At 42.9% G+C, this 20,854-nt stretch overlaps 1 protein-coding gene across 2 annotated transcripts in view; it reads left to right on the forward strand.

Moving 5' to 3' along the window:
* vangl1 (VANGL planar cell polarity protein 1) overlaps nucleotides 1-20,854 on the forward strand; it is a 52,436-nt gene extending 31,582 nt beyond the window's left edge. Inside the window, exons 4-9 of one of the 2 annotated variants that reach the window (XM_011484379.4) lie at nucleotides 4,888-5,319; nucleotides 5,650-5,825; nucleotides 14,701-14,861; nucleotides 19,263-19,416; nucleotides 19,502-19,736; nucleotides 20,070-20,854. In XM_011484379.4, coding sequence (XP_011482681.1) covers nucleotides 4,888-5,319; nucleotides 5,650-5,825; nucleotides 14,701-14,861; nucleotides 19,263-19,416; nucleotides 19,502-19,736; nucleotides 20,070-20,330 — 1,419 coding nt within the window. In that variant the 3' untranslated portion in view covers nucleotides 20,331-20,854. The remainder of the gene's footprint in view (nucleotides 1-4,887; nucleotides 5,320-5,649; nucleotides 5,826-14,700; nucleotides 14,862-19,262; nucleotides 19,417-19,501; nucleotides 19,737-20,069) is intronic. The other variant, XM_020710355.3, reaches the window with a different exon arrangement.

The raw sequence follows: 20,854 nt of genomic DNA on the forward strand, positions 1-20,854 counted from the left end.
CAATTAATCCTTCGTTGTTTTGGATGTTTCTTTTGAGACATCAGACACACAGCAAGATCCACTGCTTGTTAGGAAAAGTGCAGGAATTTTTCAAAAAGTCTATTTGATCTAAAAAGTGTTTAGTCTACATAAATTTAGCAATAAAGTTATCAGGTTGGCAGCATAAAAACAAAATAACTGCAGGTTTTTAAATGGAAAAAGGCATATTTGATTAGGTTAACAGAAAACCTGAGAAGCTAACACCTGTCAGGTCTGAATGATGCATAATTCAAAAATAATATTTGGCATGAGAGTTTGGACGCTTATTTAACACACCAAGTAGGTGTTAATGATAAAGAAACAAGCTATAAAGACCAATTTGGAACTTTTTAAAAATCAGCAGCAGCTACTGCCTTAGCTTTTGAAGCGGAAACAGGTGGCAAGTTTTATCAGACCCTCTTTGCAAAATGTTGTTTTATCCTTCACAAACTCAGCAGTGGAGCTCATTCTTTCAGGTGTACTTCCTCCATGCAGGAACGCTTGCAAATCTGGCCAAATAACGGCAGATGTAAGACAAGAGCAGACCTGACACGTGCTAGGTCCTCTTGTTGTATCCATGTCGGAACAGTGGTAACTTCCTCTCTGTACTTTCTCAGCCTCCAGATCATTAGTTCTGATTAATCATCTGTCACGGTTGACATTGCTCTCCTCTCCTTAATTAGTGCTCTTGTTATTGAGCCGTTCTGAAGCGCTCCTTCACTTCCTCCTTTTGTTCTCCTGGCCGTTTCACTTCTTCTGCTGTGATGAATGGAACAGAGTTGCTTCGAGGCTGTCGGCTCTGCTCCAGGGCAGCCCGCAGGGATCGGTTAATCCCGAGAGAAAATATGGGTCATTTACGTCTATTTTTAGTAATGCTGATGGAGGGAAAGACCAGGTCCTGTAAGAAGGATCAGATTTTTTTATTTTTACACCGAATTTTGGTAAAAAAAATACAAGCACACAGAGCACAAATCCTTTTTTTATGCTTCGCTGATACAATCTTAAATCAGAGTCATCGTTTGAACTGTTTCAGAAGCTTTCCCAGTTTTTTTTTATTATAACTATGCCATTTTTAGCCAAAAACTTAAAAAACCTCTCGTTTTTGTTTGGGACATAATTGCCGCAGGGCGGCAGGAGTTTATCAGAAATTTGCTTCTGAGTTGTGGGCGGGACTGTTGATGCGGAGCAACCCTGGGCCCCTTCCTTCCCTGTTGAGAGCTCTCTGTCTACATGCTCTCCCCGCTAGCTTACAGCCCCTCACACCCCCAACCTAACATTACCAGTGCAACAAAAAGGGCGAGCAATATTGGAGCCATCCAGCCGTTTTGAGCCCGGATAAACAATGACGTAGACGGATCTAGTCGTCTGAAAGTATATGGATCAGCATAATGGAGCTGAGCGGGGAGCAAATACAATCTTTTTCATCCGCTCCTGATTCACAAGGATTTGAATTCAGCAATACTCTTTTTTTTATTTTTATTTTTTTTTTCTTGGAGTGGGTCTGTAAGGATTGGGGCTGAAAGTGTAGCCAAGAAGCTTCCAGAGGCGTCACCCCCACAACAACCCTGAACAAAATGGAATTAGTGTCAGAAACAGACAAGCTGAGTCAATCTGTTAGCAGACGCGGGCTGCTGTGAGTCCTGTGGGTGCTGTACAGGTTCTCTGCGGTCAGAGAGGCACTCTGTCTTGCACATAATGGCTATTGATTCTTTTTTTGTTGTTGCTTTGTTTTTCACACTCGGTCACATGCAGCATGCTTGTTCACCAGGATTAAGCCTTAAGAATCTGACAGGACTGAGACAGCAGAGCCGGGCGGGAAGCTCATTATTTAGTTGCTTTTCTAGCTTCCCGCCCGTTCCTCTCTGTTGACCAAACGGCATGTGGCTCCACCTTTTTTACAAATCACTTAGCTTTGCTAATGCAAAAAGAAAATCAGGTTGCACTGATTTTAGTGTTCTGTAGGGAATATACGGCTCATGCAAATAAGATAAAAAAAAGCCTGTTGCATCTGTGAAGAGGCTGAGGGCTCTCCAGTCCTGCTCATTAACAGCAGAGAGGCTCCCACTCCACTCAGACTACTTCTAAATGCATGTGCACAAGCAGCTAATTAATCTCCTTTAATCTGCTTAATAAAAACAGACCACTTTAGTCCCAGTCAGATTAAACAAACAAAATTCATTTCAGTCTTTTTTTTTTCTCCTTTGCACCCATCAATTAAAAAAAACGGTGGGACTTCACCGCCGTCAGCTCGGCGAGTTTCTAGTCGCCCGAAGGAATGCGGTAACTCGTTCACCCGCTGACACTTTGAACCCCAGCCACGCATTCCTCAGTGTAGTTTGGGAAATGCGAGCCAGGTCAGTGGAGATGTTTGGACGCGACAGCGTCACAACTATTTACAGCCTCGTGTCAAAGGCCAGGAGAACTCGAGACGGCTTTCAGGGCTGGTCCTCATCAAAGGGACGCGGTTGTTGCCGCGCCCGCCGCTTAACTGCTAAGGCATCCTCACCTTTGAGGGTAATGGTAGTCATGTATTTTAATACTTTCAGACAACGAATAATTCAGAAACAAAGAAGTCTGCGTTTGAATTTCGAACTAATAAACACTCTTCTGGATACAATTGTACCTTTTTTGGGGGGGTAAAACCTAACTTGATTGTGCTCCATGTGTCCTCCCATTGTTCTGCTTCAGCTCTGTGGTTTAAACCTGGAGGCTACCGAGAGATTTTCTGTTCCAGTGCATCCTCCTCCTCCTCCTCCGCCTCCGCCTCCCAAACCCCCTGTCTGTACTGTTCATAATGCATCCTCTTGATAAACCCCTGCTGCCAGTGTGCGGTTCTTCTCACTGATGTGATTCCTAAATACGGCTTCATTTCAGCTGGATAGCTCTTGGCTGATAGAAGAAAAGATCTTTGATTGCATTTTCTTGCAGCTGATGACTGTTGGTCATGTGGCCTTTTATGGCCGGCTTTGTTATCACATTACAAGCTTGTTATGACTGTCATGTAAAGAGTCTTTATCTGTGTTTTTGTAACGGTGCCGCTCCGTCACTGCTGACATTCATTATCGACGGATGCAGGAACGCTCTCTCTGACCTTTTCCTCTCCTCGCCATTTTCCGTGGGGGGAAAGTAAACTCTGCGATTTGCTTTTTGTGCGTCTTTAATATTCTGGCTGCTGAAGCATTGTTAAAGGAGGAACCCATTGTTGCAACTTATTGTGGTTTCTGCACTACCCTATGTCATTTGATAGTTCTTAAGGCCCGTTCACACCGGTACGAATTTCGCCGGCGATTTTCGCCCACGTTTAACGCCTCGTGACTAAACAAAGGGCACCAATGAGAGTGTGCACACCGACGCGAAAAAACGCCACGCGTCAAAGCGTCAAAAAAAACGCCTCGGGTTCGTTTTTTTTTTTTGACGCCTCGCGTCGAAATCTATTCGACCAATGAGAATGGCGCTTTTGCACACGTGTCTGGAGCTTCTGAAGTTACAGTAAAACACAACTTGGGGGCGCTCAAACACAAAACTGCCTTGCTGAACACGCATACCAGCGAAGAAGATAGACGCCAAGTAGCGTCTACACAGCCGCGAAGAAATAATGACGGACATTCTAAAATATCCCCGAACCAAGCACCAGTTGGAGCTACTGGTGCTTGAAATATTCATGTTTTCTTTGTATTATTCGGACAAGCGCGTAAATACTTGCTCTCTTCTTCTGAGTGAAAAGCGACTTTAAGAAGCGTAAAGTTGCGCAGCGCCACCTTGTGTACAGGAGTATTTCTGTTTACATTAAGCGCCATCTAATGTCAGGGAATGAAATTGCATGTTCACTCGGCTCATCGACAGCGAAAATTGCCTGGGTGTGAACACAAAAAAACGTGGCGAAAAAACGCTGGCGAATAACGCCTGGCGAATATTCGTCCCGGTGTGTACGGGCCTTGAGTCATGTGACGTGTGCGATGATCATGAAGGCAAAACAGCAATCCAAGATGGCGGCTGACACCCAAAAGCCAGTCAGTTTTCAGATATTTTCTTCACTTAACCAAAAATATGCAAACCATGAAAATATACTTTTGAGTTGTTGACCTATTTTCAACACCCCTACAACTCTTAAAAATGGACAAGCGATGAACTTTAATGAACATGTGATGGAGAGTTGATCACCTTTCTTGTCTTGACAACCATAATTCTTTAAGTGTTCAGGATGGGTCAACCCAACTAAGGTAATTCCAGAGGGTTTTGAAGGGGACAAAAGCAGCTTTACACTGATAAGCAACCCTTTACAGTAGTGAAGTGTTTAGGCAATCAACGTCAGTCGGTGGTCGCCAAGAAAAGCAGCCGGATGCCATTATTGGTGCAAAGCCAATATGAACAGCCACTATTCTCCACGTAGGAATCAGCTGACTCCCATTGATCGCGTTAAGCGGGTTACTGTTTGGTATTTAGGTGTCTCCAGCGACATCTCCTGTGTTACAAGGTTAAAAAGGCCTGTTTGCTCCATCCTGTGTGGTTCATCTTACCTACTGTGGTGGTTAACCTTGCCTGAATGTGGTACTCAAAGCTGGGACTTCCAACTTATTGTTATTCATGGTAACTGGATCTCTTTGGTCTGCGGCTTCAGTAGTGATTGGTTAAAAGAAATCGCACACTGGAGCTCCAGAAAGTATATAATATTGTTGTGCGTTTCTCGATGTCAAAGCCAGTTATTCTACACAAAGGTTGCAAGCAAGTTGCTTAAGTTAAATGCATGCCTATCACGCTTTCCGTTTTTGTAAACAAAATTCACTTTACTTCAAGAAAAGACACATTGATAACTTATCAGAATTAAAAGGTCCTTTATTTTTGCATCATATGTCCTCCTTGTATTTCCAGGATGATAACTGGGGTGAGACCACCACGGCCATCACAGGTACGTCCGAGCACAGCCTGTCCCAGGAGGACATCGTCCGCATCACCAAGGACCTGGAAGACAGCGTGGGGCTCAACTGTCGTCGCTACCTCACCCGGATTTTGGCCGTGATCCTGGGCGTCCTGGTGCTCCTCACACCGCTGGCCTTCCTGGTGCTGCCCCACCTCCTCTGGCCAGACAAGCTGCAGAATTGCGGGACGGCCTGCGAGGGCCTCTACATCTCCATAGCCTTCAAGCTCCTCATCCTCCTGCTGGCCGTCTGGGGACTCTTCTTCAGGCCGCCGCGAGCAAGCCTCCCACGGGTCTTTGCGTTTCGGGCCCTCCTCTCTGTTCTGGTGCTGCTCTTTGTCATCTCCTATTGGCTCTTCTACGCAGTCCGGATACTTGAAGCGCAGGTGTGTGGAGACAATAACCACAATCTTGACTGAATAACCCAAAAAAAGCTAATTAGGCGGGATAGCACTCATTATATGCACACAGATTTATTTCTCCTGCCTTCGGGAGCCTCGCTAAATCACAAAACACAACCCAAACACCTAATTTAAACTCTGGTGGCTTCAGCATGCTTGAAGAAAACACAAACACGAGGTCCAAAGGCTTTTTCTCTGAAACGTTTCTAAATATTTATGTTCCTAGGGTATCCAGCATTTCAGGGTCTATTTTCTTTTCTTCTGAAAACGTTGATTTTGTGCTTTGCTGCATGCGTCATATTGTCCCATTTGCAGGATGCAGACTACCAGGGCATCGTTCAGTACGCCGTCTCGCTTGTGGACGCCCTGCTCTTCATCCACTACCTGGCCATCGTGCTGCTGGAGCTCCGCCAGCTTCAGCCATGCTTCTCCGTATGCGTCACGCGCTCCACAGACGGCGAGACGAGGCACTACAACCTGGGACAGCTCAGGTGAGAATCCCCGGCGACGAGACCCTTTCAGTTCTGACTCCTTGCGTGTGCTTCCCAGAGTGCTTTGTGGTTGGGGTCAGTTGTAAATTCTCTAGGATAAACGGGCTCCTCAGGTTATTCCAGGAGGAGTTTTTGAACCTCTAATGCCACTCCAGTGCTCTAGAAGTTTGCCGTCATGAAAAGAAAAGACGTGAGGAAGTATTTTCTGATGCTAATCTTCCTCAGCAGACGTGACTTTTGTGCATAGAGAGGTGCAGGTGAAGAAGATCAGGAGATAAAGGAGAACTCGTAGAGATTAGTGTGTGAAGTGAAGTGAGAGGAAAAGATGGGACGTGTGCCATGGTAGGTTTTTAGAAATGTGGAAGTGAAGAGAAAGTAACAGTTTCTTCATCGTAAAAGAAAGGAAGCTATTATAGATAAAATATGGTTCATCTGGTTTTCGGGTTATTTAGGGCCCGTGGAGGGTTGTATTAAGGAGCGTAGGTTTCCCTGTGGCTCGTACGTCCAGCTCAAAGGACATAATGTACGACTGTCGTACGGTTGGTAATAGGCCTGCACAATAAATAGCAAATTTATCGTCATGGCGATATCAACTGTGCAATACGCATATCGCAAAAAGGCGAAAATTGCAATAGATGGTTACCTTTAATGTGCTAAAACAATCTTATGGCAGCTCGAAGCATTTAAGTAATCAAATAAATCCCTTTATGCAGTTGACCAATCAGATGGACCCCTTCATGTTGTTGACCAATCAGATAGAAACCTTTTATGTTAAATGTTCACCTCCTATGTAGACGAGGGGCATTTGGAGTGTAATTTAAGTTATGTCGACTCTTGTTTAAATCAAACTGTTGGAGTGAAATGGGAATGATGTTTTTGGCTGTTTTCTTATTTGTTTATCTATCGCAAGTCGTATCATCATCGTAATATTGATCATTAATATCGCACATTGCAAGTTTTCCTCATATTGTGCAGCCCTAGTTGATAAGGCTAATGTAATTTGTATGCGTTTTTGGCGTACAGGTAATATGACACGCAACACTTGTCATTAGTAAGGTGCGAGGAGGGCTCCATACTGACCACACACGAATGTGTACACATGATACGCCTGTAGGATGCCAATGGGATGCTTACACTAACTACGCTCTGAATGTATAATTTCCTCCAAAGAGCCCCTAGCAAAAATGTGCAAATGTCTCAAAAATCCTGCGTCTCACCTTCTACATCCTCGTGTGTTGGAAAAGGGATCTCACAGCATGCCCATAGAAAAAATGTGCATGAACATTTTCACTCTACGGGCTCACTGATCGGGTCACGACCCTGATATCTTGCCACCTGGATGCCCAGCTCTTGTGTTGGACTTATTTTACTGTTACAATAGGGGGTTATGATTTTTTATTTTGTTGTTGGACCTGACAGAAAGGAAGAAGAGAGAGGGATGTTCTAGAAGGGGTGTGTGCCCATTTCTTTGCCCACAGACGGCTGGTATCCACCCGTAAGGGTAGTTATGAATAAAGGTAAAGAGAACCGACAACATACCAAAGAAGTCGCCCATAAAATACCAAATAAAAAGCTTTAAACTATTAGGTTTAAAACTGTAGAGCTGGATAGCTCCAATATTGCCCACCATTTTTGACGCACCAGTAGGGTTAGGTTGGGGGTGTGGGAGCTAGCGAGAAAGTTGACGGATGACGAGAAGTGGGAGCGGGCTTACTCCACCCACAACTCAGAGGTGAATTTCTAATCAACTACTGCCAAATCCTAAAAAGCGCCCCAGGTTTTTAAGGTTTTGGCTGAAAAACGTCAAATTCCTCATGAAAAGACCACTGAGAATGCTTTGAAAATAGATTTCATTTTCATTGACTGAGCATATTAACCACGGGACATGCCCACTTATGGTCAAAGTCAACACGTGTATATATATAATAAAGATCAAAAGACTATCGAAGTGGTTCTTTAAATCTTTTAAGCATCCCACCAGCGAAATCTAATCTGCCCAATCCTGGTCCTCAAAAACCAGCACTGCTAAATGCTTCCAGCCACCTCTGCTGTACCTGGGATCATGTGATCCAGCCAATCAACGGCAAGTAGGCAAACATAGCTGAAATGAATGACAAAACCACAAAAAAAAAGCTATTAATGAAAAAAAAGATTAAAATATTCAAAGAAATAAAGAGATTTTATTTTTTTCAATTTCTGCACTAAAAAAAAAGGGCAGAAAAACAAGGATGTTCAAGGATGAATTGGAGAAGGAGAGAAACTGAAAGAGGAAACACCCAGGGGACCTAGACAGAGGCAGCGACAGCCAGAATGGAGGAGGAGGATTTAATAGTTAATGTGAGGTTAGTGTTGAATGCTAATGCTCGTAAAAGAACAGCTCCGACCTGAGCCACCAGCTTTTTATGACTGAGGAGCATCTGAATGATGTCAAAAAGATTTTTTTTTTGTTGAGGTGCAACACTGCAGCAAATCCTGTTTCTTTCTCTAAACTCCCGAACCAGGCAAGTCCTGCATGGATCTGCTGTATGACAGATAAATCAAATAAATCATACATTGCCTCTAGGATGAAGACGGTGTGAAGGAGCGCCCCCAAAGCAGTTTAATGTAGTCTTAATTTCATAGATGTTGCTGATCTTGGACCATTTTTAAATTCAAAAATGAAATCGAGCGGCAGCGCCCACAGCCAGAACTTGTTATCGACTTATTGCATATTGATTTGCTTGGGTGTAAACATGTCAACCATGGGTGTAACGGTCTGCTGAGATGCTGGCTGCCTCAGGGTCTGTTGTCCTTTTGCAAGCTGCGATATTCAACGTTGCTGAGTCCGGCAGCAGCCCGGCCGTCCTTCTGTGACTGTAAACACGTTGCTAATGAATGCTCCCTGCAGACTGCATCCAGGCAGCTGCTCAGACCCACACACACACACACACACACACACACACACAGACAGGTTACACAACAGCAAGCAGACGCCGGGGTTTTTCTTTTTTGTTTTGAGTCTCCTCCGCTGCTCACATTTTTCTTTTTCTGGCACGTCCACTGTCTGATCACAAGGCTTTCGCCTGGAGGCCAGAACGCTTGTTGGGACGCCAAACTAAAAGCCCCAGGGATCTTCGTGTGTTTCAACCCTTTTATTTAAGCATTCACTGCTTTAGGTCACTCTTCAAAGTTTTGGTGAAATCAAATCATTTTCCTGTCTTGGTTAAACAGTGATCAGGTCTGTGCTTCAGATCTGCCGTGTATTCTGCACCACAATCCGGAGTGTGGGTGTGTTTACTGATGTTTGAGAGGTACACATTGCTCTTTTAAAACGGCAGTCTGTTTTTTTTTTACAAGTTGCAAACATGGTTGGGAGTTAGCGTAGTCACGGTAACGTTTGTTTTAGCCGTATCAGTCTGTTTTTTGACGAGTTCAAACAAGGCTGGGACTTGCAGGTATTCTTAATACTCGCACATGTAGCGTGTTACAAACAAGTTTGCTAATTAGTGTAAACACATTAAATAACTGATTGATTTATCCTTCTTATAAATGACTAAAATTTGTATTTGTATTTGTCTTTATTTATTTTAGGGACACTGCATACAACGAAAAGTGTGGAGTGCTGTAAAACAGTGAAACACTGTAAATATGCAGGATTGTAGTCTAGGCTAATTTCCATCCTCTGTCCCGTTCTGACCATGGCCAGCCACCAAGAGACTATAGATCAAATCAAATAAATAAATAAAAATGCATTAGTAACGGGAAATTGCATAAAATAAAATGACATAAAATGAACATAACTTAGATTTCGTTAACTGTTTCTGTAGGAGATGACTGTTTTTAGATTTCGTCGTAAAACAGTGTATACATCAATAAAATCATTAAAATTTGAAAATAGACCATTCATTGATGGTGCGCTCCATACTGCGGAAAATATAGACAAGTTGTAGTTCTTTGATGTTGAACGTTTTGTTATTCTTGATTTCACTATTTCACTCAAATATATCATCTAATCTTGAAGATGCCTATCTTTATACCAGCATGAGCCAGGAATCGCTCTGCAATGTTAGGTGCATCTATCACCCCATGTGAACTCTGCAAGCATATTTGCATAAAAAGCAGCTGTTGCATCACAATGAAGTTATTTATTCATATTTTTGCTCTAAAAGAGCAGAATGAAAATACATCTTTACATTACTCTCCACACTGGACATAAATAAATGATGCAATTGCTGTTACATTACACCAAGCTTAACCATGGAGAACCCAAGAACAAAGCTTTTCAAGTGAATTTGACCTTTTTTGGGGGTGTTTTTGGGTTGCAGTTATTAGCAGCAGGCAAAAAAGTAGATACAAAAAATTATTAAAAGGTAAAATAAAAATTAGAGGCCAGAAAATAATTAAATAAAAGAGAAAACAAATATTTATAGAACAAAATATATTATATACAAAACCAAAAAAAAATTATAGACAGGCGCATTTGATTTTGGGTTCTCCATGGTTTAGGTGTAACAGAATTGGTTGTCATTTTTTCTTTTTCAGCAGACTCCTGGCAACTTGAAGCACTTAATGTATTAAGATGCAGATTTGTTGTAGTCCATATTTATCCATTTATTTCCAGGTACAATCAACTGCATCCACTGCTGACTTTTAAAAGCATCATTAGCCACAAAAACAAACTACTGTCATTCAAAAGCAACTAAAAAAAAATAACCAAACTTAACTGCTCAAAACTAAAACTAAAATAAACGACATCCCGATCAATCTGAAAATGTTACTCCCTCTGCATGATACATTCTCACTTGTATTACTGCCCCCCCCCCCCCTGTGGAAGCTTGATTGATCACAGGCCAGGATTTTGTGACATCACACGTTTTATATTTTTTTTGAAAACAATGCCCAAATGAAACGTCGTTTTTTTCCCCCTTTATATGTACAATTATACTTTTGTTAAAGCTGATAGTGAACATCTGTTGCCTTTAGCTAGAGTGCAACAGTCTAAATGAGGAAAGAAATTTACAGTCTATTGTCACTTTCAGCCAAAATCTAAGTGAATTCCTAAAACTGGTGATTTGTCATTTCCTTTTAGTTAATTGTGTTAAGATATGCAACTGTATGTCCAAACTGAACTCTGTTTAAAGTCCAAACAAATGAAATGTTTTAAACTTCCCACTGATTCTGCATGAGCACACAGACTGTAATGTATTTCTAGTCTTTTAGAAGAGTTTGAAACATCTGTGTGGTGACGGCCTCCGATGGCATTACTGTCAGCTTACGGCCATGTGACCGTCACCAGATGGTAGCGCGGTAAAACAAAACGAGGTCTTAATGCTGGCTGGATGCCCGTGTGGGTTTGTGTGGCGGCAAATGAGCCGTTTTTTTTAATGTGAGCTTTGTTCAGAGGCAGAGAGGTCAGAAACGAGCCTCCATCAGCGGGTCAGAGCTTCTTCTGTTTATCCTCTTTGGGAGTAAATGGGAAGCGCGCGCTGCAGGCCGCTGTGTGCTGGACCCATGTCATGGAGTTGGCGTTCCACGCGGACGAAAGGATGACACAGCGAGCGCTAAGGCATCTTTTGTGTTGTCACTGGCAACAAATGCGCACAGTCTGAAAAGAGGCCAGTGAGATGCAGTTAACCCGTGAGACGAGTTAGCTAACAGCTGTCCTCCTGTCAAAGAAATGCGGCCTGTGCAGACACAGCAGTAAGTACAGCTGCTGAACCACTGCAGCTTTAAAGCCTTTCTGCTAACATGAGGTCAGGCGTGGTATGGGTTCGGATTCGATTGAACTCTTGAATCTATTCATGCTACGTTCATTATTAAATCCTGTTAGCATCTTTATAAATAATGAAATAGTTCCTGCATAAATTAGGTTTGTTTTTTAACCCATAAGACCCATTTTTCCTTAAAATGAAAATAATGTTTTGGGAGGAGGTTTGAAAAGCAGTGGAGATGATTGTTTCAAAAACTGTTCCAACAAATCCTGTTATGTTTATTCTAGGTATATATCCTTCAAATCCCAAGTTTACTAAAAGCGAACAAATTATGATTGACATGTGTTTTTTACAAGCAAAAAGAACCATTGCATTGTTTTGGAGAAGAACCTGTAGGCCCAAGTTGACCCACTGGGGGAAACAGATGCTCGTAGTTTTTCCATTAGAAAGGATGACATGTATTAGGAAAGGAAAGTTGGAACGGTTCGAAGACATGTGGGGTCCTCTAAAAGGTTTTGTGAGGAGACTTAATTTGGAGAATGGATCTGTGGATGACCAAGACTAACTAAGAATACTCTGTAAACCTTCACTATTTAAAATAAAATAAAATTAAATAAAAAAATGCAGTTGTATTTGAAAAATGTGTCAAAAGATGGCTTTCCTTTAATTTCCTGATTAGTAGAGGTTGATCTGTTTTTTGTTCTTCTTGTTATTGTTGAGTTGTTTTTTCTCTGTTCTATTTTATTTATTCTATTTTATTTCACATCTACACATTGGGTGTAAAGCTTGTGATTATGTTTGATAAAAATTTAATAAAATCAATATTACAAAAAAAAAATGAAAATATTGTAGGCTTATACCACAGACCATGTGGGTTTAAACCAATGTGAAACCTAGATTATTCAGTTGTAAATGCAGTTTGCGGTTGAATGTTACGTCTAATTAACGTAGATCCAGTAGTGCCACATCTGACAGAAATGGCATTAACCTCATCTGCCATAAGGTTGGGTCAGTATACCTTGGATATGGAGCACCAAACTCTTTTCATCCATATTTAAATGAGCATACTGTTTTGGACAAAGGATTGTTATTGTTTGTGTTAAAGATGCAACGATTTTCCCAGAAACGGATCAAACCTTGATTTTTTTACTCAAGGTTTTGCTTTGGTTTGGGATAATTTGTGCAATATCAAACTAAAACTTCTGAAAAATTCTTTGCTGATACGCAAGTAACAAAACAAAGCTTTCAGTTGGTCTATGCTAAGCTTCTAAACATATGCAAATCTGTGCAGTAAGGAAGAAACGATTCGGTTCAGTGGTTTAACATACGGTTCAGTATTAAACTGAGAATTATGGCATTTCTAGTTTTAATTAAAAAAAGCCAAATGTTTTCACTTCAGACCTTCAAAAATATGTTCTGAAACATGTCATTAAATGGGTGACATGAACTCCTCACATTCAGTCACTGTGAGCCCATGAGTCCTCACCTATCAGCTGAATAATACAAAGATTTCCATTTAAAGTTTCTCCCAACTGGGCATTGTCCTCTTGACAGGATGTGATGTCACCATTTTCTTTTTTCCTTTTTTAAATGGGCACGAATGACAAGATTTGTTGGAGCACGCCCACTAAATGTTGCAGTAAAGAAACGAGTCGATGACAACGCCGCCCAACCTTTAGAACAGGTTAGCATCAGCTAAACGCTACAGAACAGCGTTCTCATGGTGGCATGCAGGACCGCTGGGCGCTGAACTGAGGCGCGGTCGCCTCGGCTGATCTCGATTTCAGGAACACAGAGGCGGCATGTCATAAAAGAGCTGGTGATTTATGACGCGTGACGTGAAAACTCCTCACTGCGCGGTTGGTGTAATACTGCTGGGACGTGGAGGACAAGAGCCGACACGCACCAACCTCCGTTTGTCCATTAAAGATCACCTCCCGCAAGATGCAAGGCCGGGTTTAAGAAAAAAAAAACGATTCTTTGGTTTCAAAATAAAACATTCATAAAATTCAAGGTACAAAAAAAACTTTTTTTATATATAATTTTATATCATTTTTGCTTGATTTGCATGGATTTTCCAATTACCCAATACATTTATTTAAAAAAAATTAATTCAGTTTATATGAACTACTAACCGAATCATCGACTTATGAATAATGACTCTAAGTTTGGCATGAAAGCACTGCTTTACAGCAAAATTATGAAAAGATAAATACATATTTAGGTAAATCCGCAAATCAGATATTAGAGATATTATTGTGCTTTATGGAACCAAATCCCTTTTTTTTTAAAGTTTATCAGCACACCTGAGAGGCAAACAGAAATAGAAAAAGGAAGGCAACAACCTTTAAAAAACCCACTCTGATAAAAATGTTGTTCTTGTGGCATTTTTTGGGACGAAGGAGGACAAAGTTGAGCTTCAAATTAGATTCCTGAGCAGTTTTGGTCGACTCGCAGAAGCGCAGAGCTTTGCACAAAGGGCAGAGGTCGAGAGAGAAACGTGCAGCTCATTGTAATGGAGTACCTACGTCTTCAAAAACTCAACATGAAGGCATTAAAGAGTTCCCTGTGTTTTCAAAAGAGTTTCTTCATCTCAGATTTGATATGAATATTAGCGCAACAGTTTTTTTTACACAGTTGTCTGAATTCAAATGAAGCCTGGTCATGTCTTCAACCAGGTTCATTTCAAAATAAAGTTAAATGAAAGGGGCTTTCAAAATAAAGTTAAATGAAAGACAAGAGGATCTTGTTTGGGCTGTTTTTTTCTCTTGAGAATCTGTATATGAGAGGAAAAAAAGCGAAGTAATGAGTAGTGAATTACTTTTGAGTAGAGTAATTAAAGTACAATTTTTAACCAGTAACTAATTACTAGAAGTATTTTACTAATTACAGTTTTACTTCAAGATGTTTTGTTGTCGAGCACAAACACCAAGTTCATGCTAATACTACCCTCAAGAATTGCTAGGATTTATTTATTTGTTTTGTGTGTGAAATCTTTTGAAAGAAAGCCAAAAACATCTCTTTCTGTAGGCTTCTAGACGTTCTACAGGGATTTCCCCCCAAACACGGGAGAGGGGAGGGTGGGGGGTGCAGTCTTGTGGCTAATTTCTCTGATTTTCCAGCTCAAGCTTTGGCCTAAAGCCGTCTTGATTCCCCTTTGGAATAAAGCTTTTCTTCCTCTCCAGTATTCAGCAGGCTGCTCTGGCCATCATCGAGCACTACTACAGCGATTTCCCGGTCCACAACCCGGCGCTGCTCTCTGCCTCCAAATCCCGGGCCGCCAAGCACCTGGCCGGCCTCAAGGTCTACAACGTGGATGGTGAGTTCCCAGCAGCCTCTGCTGAGGGTGAGTGGGAATGCTTTGTGTTCTTTTGCCGTCTATTGTGTTGTGCTCTTCTGGGTCTTAGAGCGGTGCCTTCAGTGCTTCACGGACAAATGAGGCTTCATAACAGAAGTGCGGGTACGGCTTTATTTCTCCGTATTTACCGTAATAAAAAAATCATTTTTTATTTGTTTTTATTGATATTTCTTTGTTTTATAAGGTTTACCATCCAAGAAAATTAATATAATCTTGGTTTGATTCTAAAATAATCAAAAATACTTCACTTTAATGTTAAAGAAGTCTGAGCTCTTATTTAAGTGAACTAAAAAAGAAAAAAAGAAAAAATAGACAGCCTCCACAAGCGTCCATCCATTTTCTTCACATGCTGTATCTCTGGGGTCACGGGGTCAATGTTGGGCGAAGGTGGGGGTACACCCAGGACGGGTCACCAGACATGAATGATATTAAGAGATCACATTCATTCATTATCGTACACTATGATCATATTCTCCTACATATTGGAGGATCACCTGCTGATTACATCATCAATGTGTCATGGGCCAAAGCTCAGTTCCTGATTGGTTGACGAAAAGTGAATTCTTTGCCAAATTTCAGATATTTGAACAATGGCTGCACGTCAGAATTTTTGCCATACCGCCTAAAACGCACTGTCGCTAGAATGCCCCCCTTGACGCTCAAACCACTCCCTCTGATTGCGTCTGTACCTTGACTCAACATTGAAACTGGACGCCCCTGCCACGCCCCGGGGCGTCCCTCGCTGTAGCGCAGTCGTCCTTTCACGGTCTTGCTGTGCAGCTGAAGTTAGCGGGCTTTTTTCCTGTGACATTTCTCCTGTACAGAATGCGTAAATCTTCGATGGTGATCATTTGTTGTTGATCTATAATACTAGACGTATCTTGAACTTTGAGCATTTGAGAAAAGTGTGACCGTGTTTGTTTGCTGAACAGTGTATAGTGAGGCGTTTTTACATCCTAATTGTTGTGAGCAATTTAAGATTACAACTTGAAGACTGTCAAAAATCGCAGGTTACTTTTAGATGGTAGCTCCTGCATTAAACAAGGGAACAATGTAAATTTGCCTTCCAATTGTTCTGTTTTGTCAAAAAAAAAAAAGGTTGCCTCTAGTGGTCATTAGAGGTACTACAATTTATTGAGTTATAAGGAGAGTAGTTGAACCAAAATGCTGTTAGCGTTAAGGCCCGTACACACCGGGACGAATATTCGCCAGGCGTTATTCGCCAGCGTTTTTCGCCACGTTTTTTGTGTTCACACCCAGGCGATTTTCGCTGACGATGAGTGGAGTGAACATGCAATTTCATTCCCTGACATTAGATGGCGCTTAATGTAAAACAGAAATACTCCTGTACACAAGGTGGCGCTGCGCAACTTTACGCTTCTGAAAGTCGCTTTTCACTCAGAAGAAGAGATCAAGTATTTACACGCTTGTCAGAATCAAACAAAGAAAACATGAATATTTCAAGCACCAGTAGCTCCAACTGGTGCTTGGTTCGGGGATATTTTAGAATGTCCGTCATTATTGCTTCGCGGCTGTGTGTAGACGCTACTTGGCGTCTATCTTCTTCGCTGGTATGTGTGCTCAGCAAGGCAGTTTTGTGTTTGAGCGCCCCCAAGTTGTGTTTTACTGTAACTTCAGAAGCTCCAGACACGTGAGCAAAAGCGCCATTCTCATTGGTCGAGTAGATTTCGACGCGACGCGTCGAAAAAAAAAAAACGAACCCGAGGCGTTTTTTTTTTTTTGACGCTTTAACGCCTGGCGTTTTTTCCCGTCGGTGTGCACACTCTCGTTGGTGCCCTTTGTTTAGTCACGAGGCGTTAAACGTCGGCGAAAATCGCCGGCGAAATTCGTCCCGGTGTGAACAGGCCTTTAGTGTTTTTTAAGCCGCCTGTGTAGTTAACTTTGAGCAACATTGCCCCCCAATGACTAGCCGTGGGTACTGCACTTATCCTGACGACACTCGTCAATCCTTTCTGTTGATTAGGCATTTCTCTAGAAATTTTGTTTATCGTTTATTAAACATGCAGCTAAATTTATACTTGTTTAGTCTGGATTTACATGAACAAGAACACCAAAGAGGTAAAGATTACTGTGAGATTAAATAGAACATGGTTTTATTATCTATTATAAAGCAACTGGAAAAGTATGGATTTAATACATTTTACAGTAAATCAGACGTTTCAATTTGCTCTAAAGGGACTTTTTAGGTTGCTTTATGTCCATATTGATGATTGTATTGATGCAAGTTTCATCTCTGTTTTGATTAAAAATGCTAGTTTGGAAAAATGTATATTTATAACAAAATTTAAAAAAAGACATTTTGTTTATTTTACTCTGGAAAACTAATCCTCTGTCTCAGAATCCATTGCGCATTTTTCTTTTCCAAACTGATGCCGCGCCATCAGCATCTCTTCTACATGAAGCTTCGAGCTGCGTTCAGGTCTCTACAGGTTGCCTGGAAGGGGGGTAAATTTAAGTTGCAAAAATCGTCGGGGATCAGAAACCGTATCCGTTTCTGTCGGCCCTGCAGTGCATTTTACCCTGACTATGCTCCTCTTCTGTGTCTCCTCACTCAACCTTTAAGAGATGTTTAAAGCTAAGCTGAAAGTTTACCTGTTGGACAGTAAGTAGAACTGCTGCTCACCAAACCGCCCTCGCGCACTTCACATTAATAACCCCCACCCCTCTCTTCCTCACTCCTCTTCCCTCTTTGCATGCCTCAGGTTTGATGAAAAGTCATCCTCACGACAGTTGGAAGAATGTAACTCAAACCCTCTATTAAATTACCACAGTCCCTGAAGTGTCCTCCAGTTCCACCTCGGCGTGCTAACTCGCCACACTCCTCTTCTTTTCTTCCCCCTCCTGTCAAACATCAAAGGTGGGGGGGGGGGGCAACGGAGATGGCTGATAAATCAATAGGCAGTTTTGTCGTTTTCCTCTCGGGTCCTCCATCCTTCATTTTGGTCCGGCAGCAGCTGCGCGGGGACCCTCGGCCTCTGGTGCCTCTGGTCTCCAGCAACGTCCCTGTCTGTGAGGAACTGTCATCTCAGCTCGATTGGATGCGTGAAAAAGCCTAGAGCGCTGCAATTCCACTGTATCCAAATGCATTCAAGGGATTTTATGACACCTGGCAAGCTATTCTGCCACTCTGTGCTTTGCTTGGGTTCTTTCTATCCTCAGGTGCGCTGGATTTATCAAAGAGAAATCAGTTTATGTAAAGCAGTTGTGCCTAGAATGAGGAAAGGAAGTACATTTTAGTGTACTTCCTGTGGAAACAGATTTGTTGACTTGCAAAGTTTTTTTCATATTTTCCTATCTTCTACAAACCAATTTAGGCCAATAAGATAATAATGGTCTCATTGCCATTAAGAGTTTGAGGTCTGCTTTGTCAGAAACGTCAATAAGATGCTGCTCCTACAAAGTAAGACTCATCCTTCAAAATAAGATGCTGTGTTTGGTCCCTCCGTCGTACAATAATCAACTAATGATGGAAAAACACACCAGTCCAGACCATTGACTGTATATGAGAACTGAACTGAGTGACCCCTCCCCTCCCCCCTGGCGTTCCACACAGGAAGTACCAGTTGGTTAAAGGAGCTAAAATCCCATAGACTATTACGCATTCATTCTATTTGTCAGAATAATCATTCTTGCTCTGATGCCTTTTTTTTTTACACGTTCTTGATAATCCTAATTTTTTCTTCTTTATTTCAAGTGATTCAAGTTATAAACTGACCAATCGGATGCCTCGATAAATCCATCTGGTCAACGGAGCCGACTTTTAAGTGGTAGAGGCGTGGGCTTCCAACAAACTGTTTAGAAAGAGCCGGTTACCATAGAAACTCAGACCGACTTGGGATGACTACTGGTTACTGGCGATTTATGGCTTCGACATGGCGGCGTCCGTTTGACCATAAAATGGCAACTGAATTGACGTCATTTGATTGGAGCCAGATGGGTGACGTCACACTCACTCAGTCCAGATCTCTTCTACAGTCAATGTTTTTGAGGAAAGGGCTGGCCCCGCCCCCTCATTGTGTTGTAAAGATTGATATAAAATTTCCCACAATTTAAATGTGTTTCTATTTGCACTTTATTTTGAGGTTAGAGCGGTTGCTGAATTGCCTTTCCACAGGTTATAGGTGGAAGTCTTAGAGTATGGGTGACAGCGTGTGGGGAGGATTGTGCTGAAATTTCACAGCCTTTCCTGTCAGCTCCTGGGGTTTTAACGCTGCAGGTGATGAAAGGACGGGGGCGGGGGTTTGGTGGCAGCTTGTTCGCTCACGTTGCACTTTATGTCATCATCAAAGGGCTTGTTTCCCCCCTCACCATCTTACCCGCTGACACTGTCGCAGCAGCCGGTCCTTCATGGTGCTGATGTCATCACAGGTCCCGGACCCGGCAACAACCCGGCGGCAGGGCTCGCCCACTCCCAATCTAGAGCTATGATCGCCGCCGCCGCCCGCCGCCGCGACACGAGCCACAACGAGCTGTACTATGAAGAGGCGGAGCACGAGCGGCGGGTCCGGAAGCGCAAAGCGCGGTGAGTTCGGTTCTCCTTTCTCCAGATGGCCCAGTTCTCCCAGACAGACCCCCCCTGACCTACAGGGTCTGGTTTCTTTCCTCAGGCTGGTGGTGGCGGTGGAAGAGGCCTTCACCCACATCAAGCGGATGCAGGAGGAGGAGCAGAAAAAGTCTCCGGGGGACGTGATGGACCCCCGAGAGGCGGCCCAGGCCATCTTCCCCTCCATGACCCGAGCGCTGCAGAAATACCTGAGGACCACCAAGCAGCAGCACTGCCACAGCATGGAGAGCATCCAGCAGCACCTGGCCTTCTGCATCACCAACAACATGACGCCCAAGGTGCGCCCCAGCAGCCATCTGAACACGACTTCTTGAACGCGCTTCAAGCGTGCAGTACTCTAGTTCAAAGGACGCTACCAGATACTGGCACACGGCACGAAATGTCGAAGCGGTGAAAATCTGGTGAATCTTGCTCCAGGCTTTTTCTTTTACAGCTCTATTCCCATATAACGTTCAGCACACGCTCAGTAGAGCCACGTTTTGTACGTAGAGCAGAAAACAGACTTAAAAACTTGGAAGCGGCCACTTGAACGCACCTTTCCAAGCCCAGTGTGAACATAGCACGAGGTTCTTCGGGGGTCTTGTGCAAAATAACACGTTCATTCTTTACAGGCGTTCCTGGAGAGCTACCTGACCCCAGGACCCACCCTGCAGTACAGCCGGGACCGATGGCTGGCCCGCCAGTGGACGCTAATCAGCGAAGCGTCGGTCACCAGCGGCCTGCGAGACGGAACCGTCTTCCTGCTGAAGTGCGTGGACTTCAGTCTGGTGATCGCCGCCAAAAAGATCCCCTTCGTGCAGATGTCCGAGGAGTACATCGACCCCAAATCCCACAAGTTTGTCCTGCGACTACAGTCTGAAACCTCGGTGTAGGACCTGCTTTTGTTCGCGTCTCACTCTTCGTCACGTCACCTTAAGTGTTTGAAGGTTTTTATTTGTACTTTTTCAGATTTTTTATAAATATTATATATGAATCTATTTACACACTCACATTTAAATTTATTGATCTTTTGATGTTTGGCTGGGAGGATCTGGACGCCTCCTTTTCTTGTGTCCACTCAATCACGTATAACGCTTGAGACGCCGACCCGAACTGAAATAAGAGGCTCGCTGGGAGATTACGGGACTATCAAGGGACTGCGGCTCCGTCTGGAACCTTCCTGTCGTCTTCTGCAGCAGGAACTTTTTAAGTGAAACCCTTTTTGGCGGCTCTGCACAGCGGCGTTCCCGCCATTTCACTGTGAGTCACTCTGTCCGCAAGTCATCCATGGACCTGCGTCGCTTTTAAACGCCTGTTTAAATGTCGTCAGGGTGTGTTTTTCACCTGTGCCGATTTTAACGGGCAAAGAAATAAACTTGGGATGCCAAATTTTCCTTAAAAGTTCAGCACAAAAGAA

Source organism: Oryzias latipes, chromosome 2, assembly GCF_053564925.1.
Source record: "Oryzias latipes strain Hd-rR chromosome 2, Olatipes_Hd-rR_3.1".
In the NCBI taxonomy this organism is placed as follows: domain Eukaryota; kingdom Metazoa; phylum Chordata; class Actinopteri; order Beloniformes; family Adrianichthyidae; genus Oryzias; species Oryzias latipes.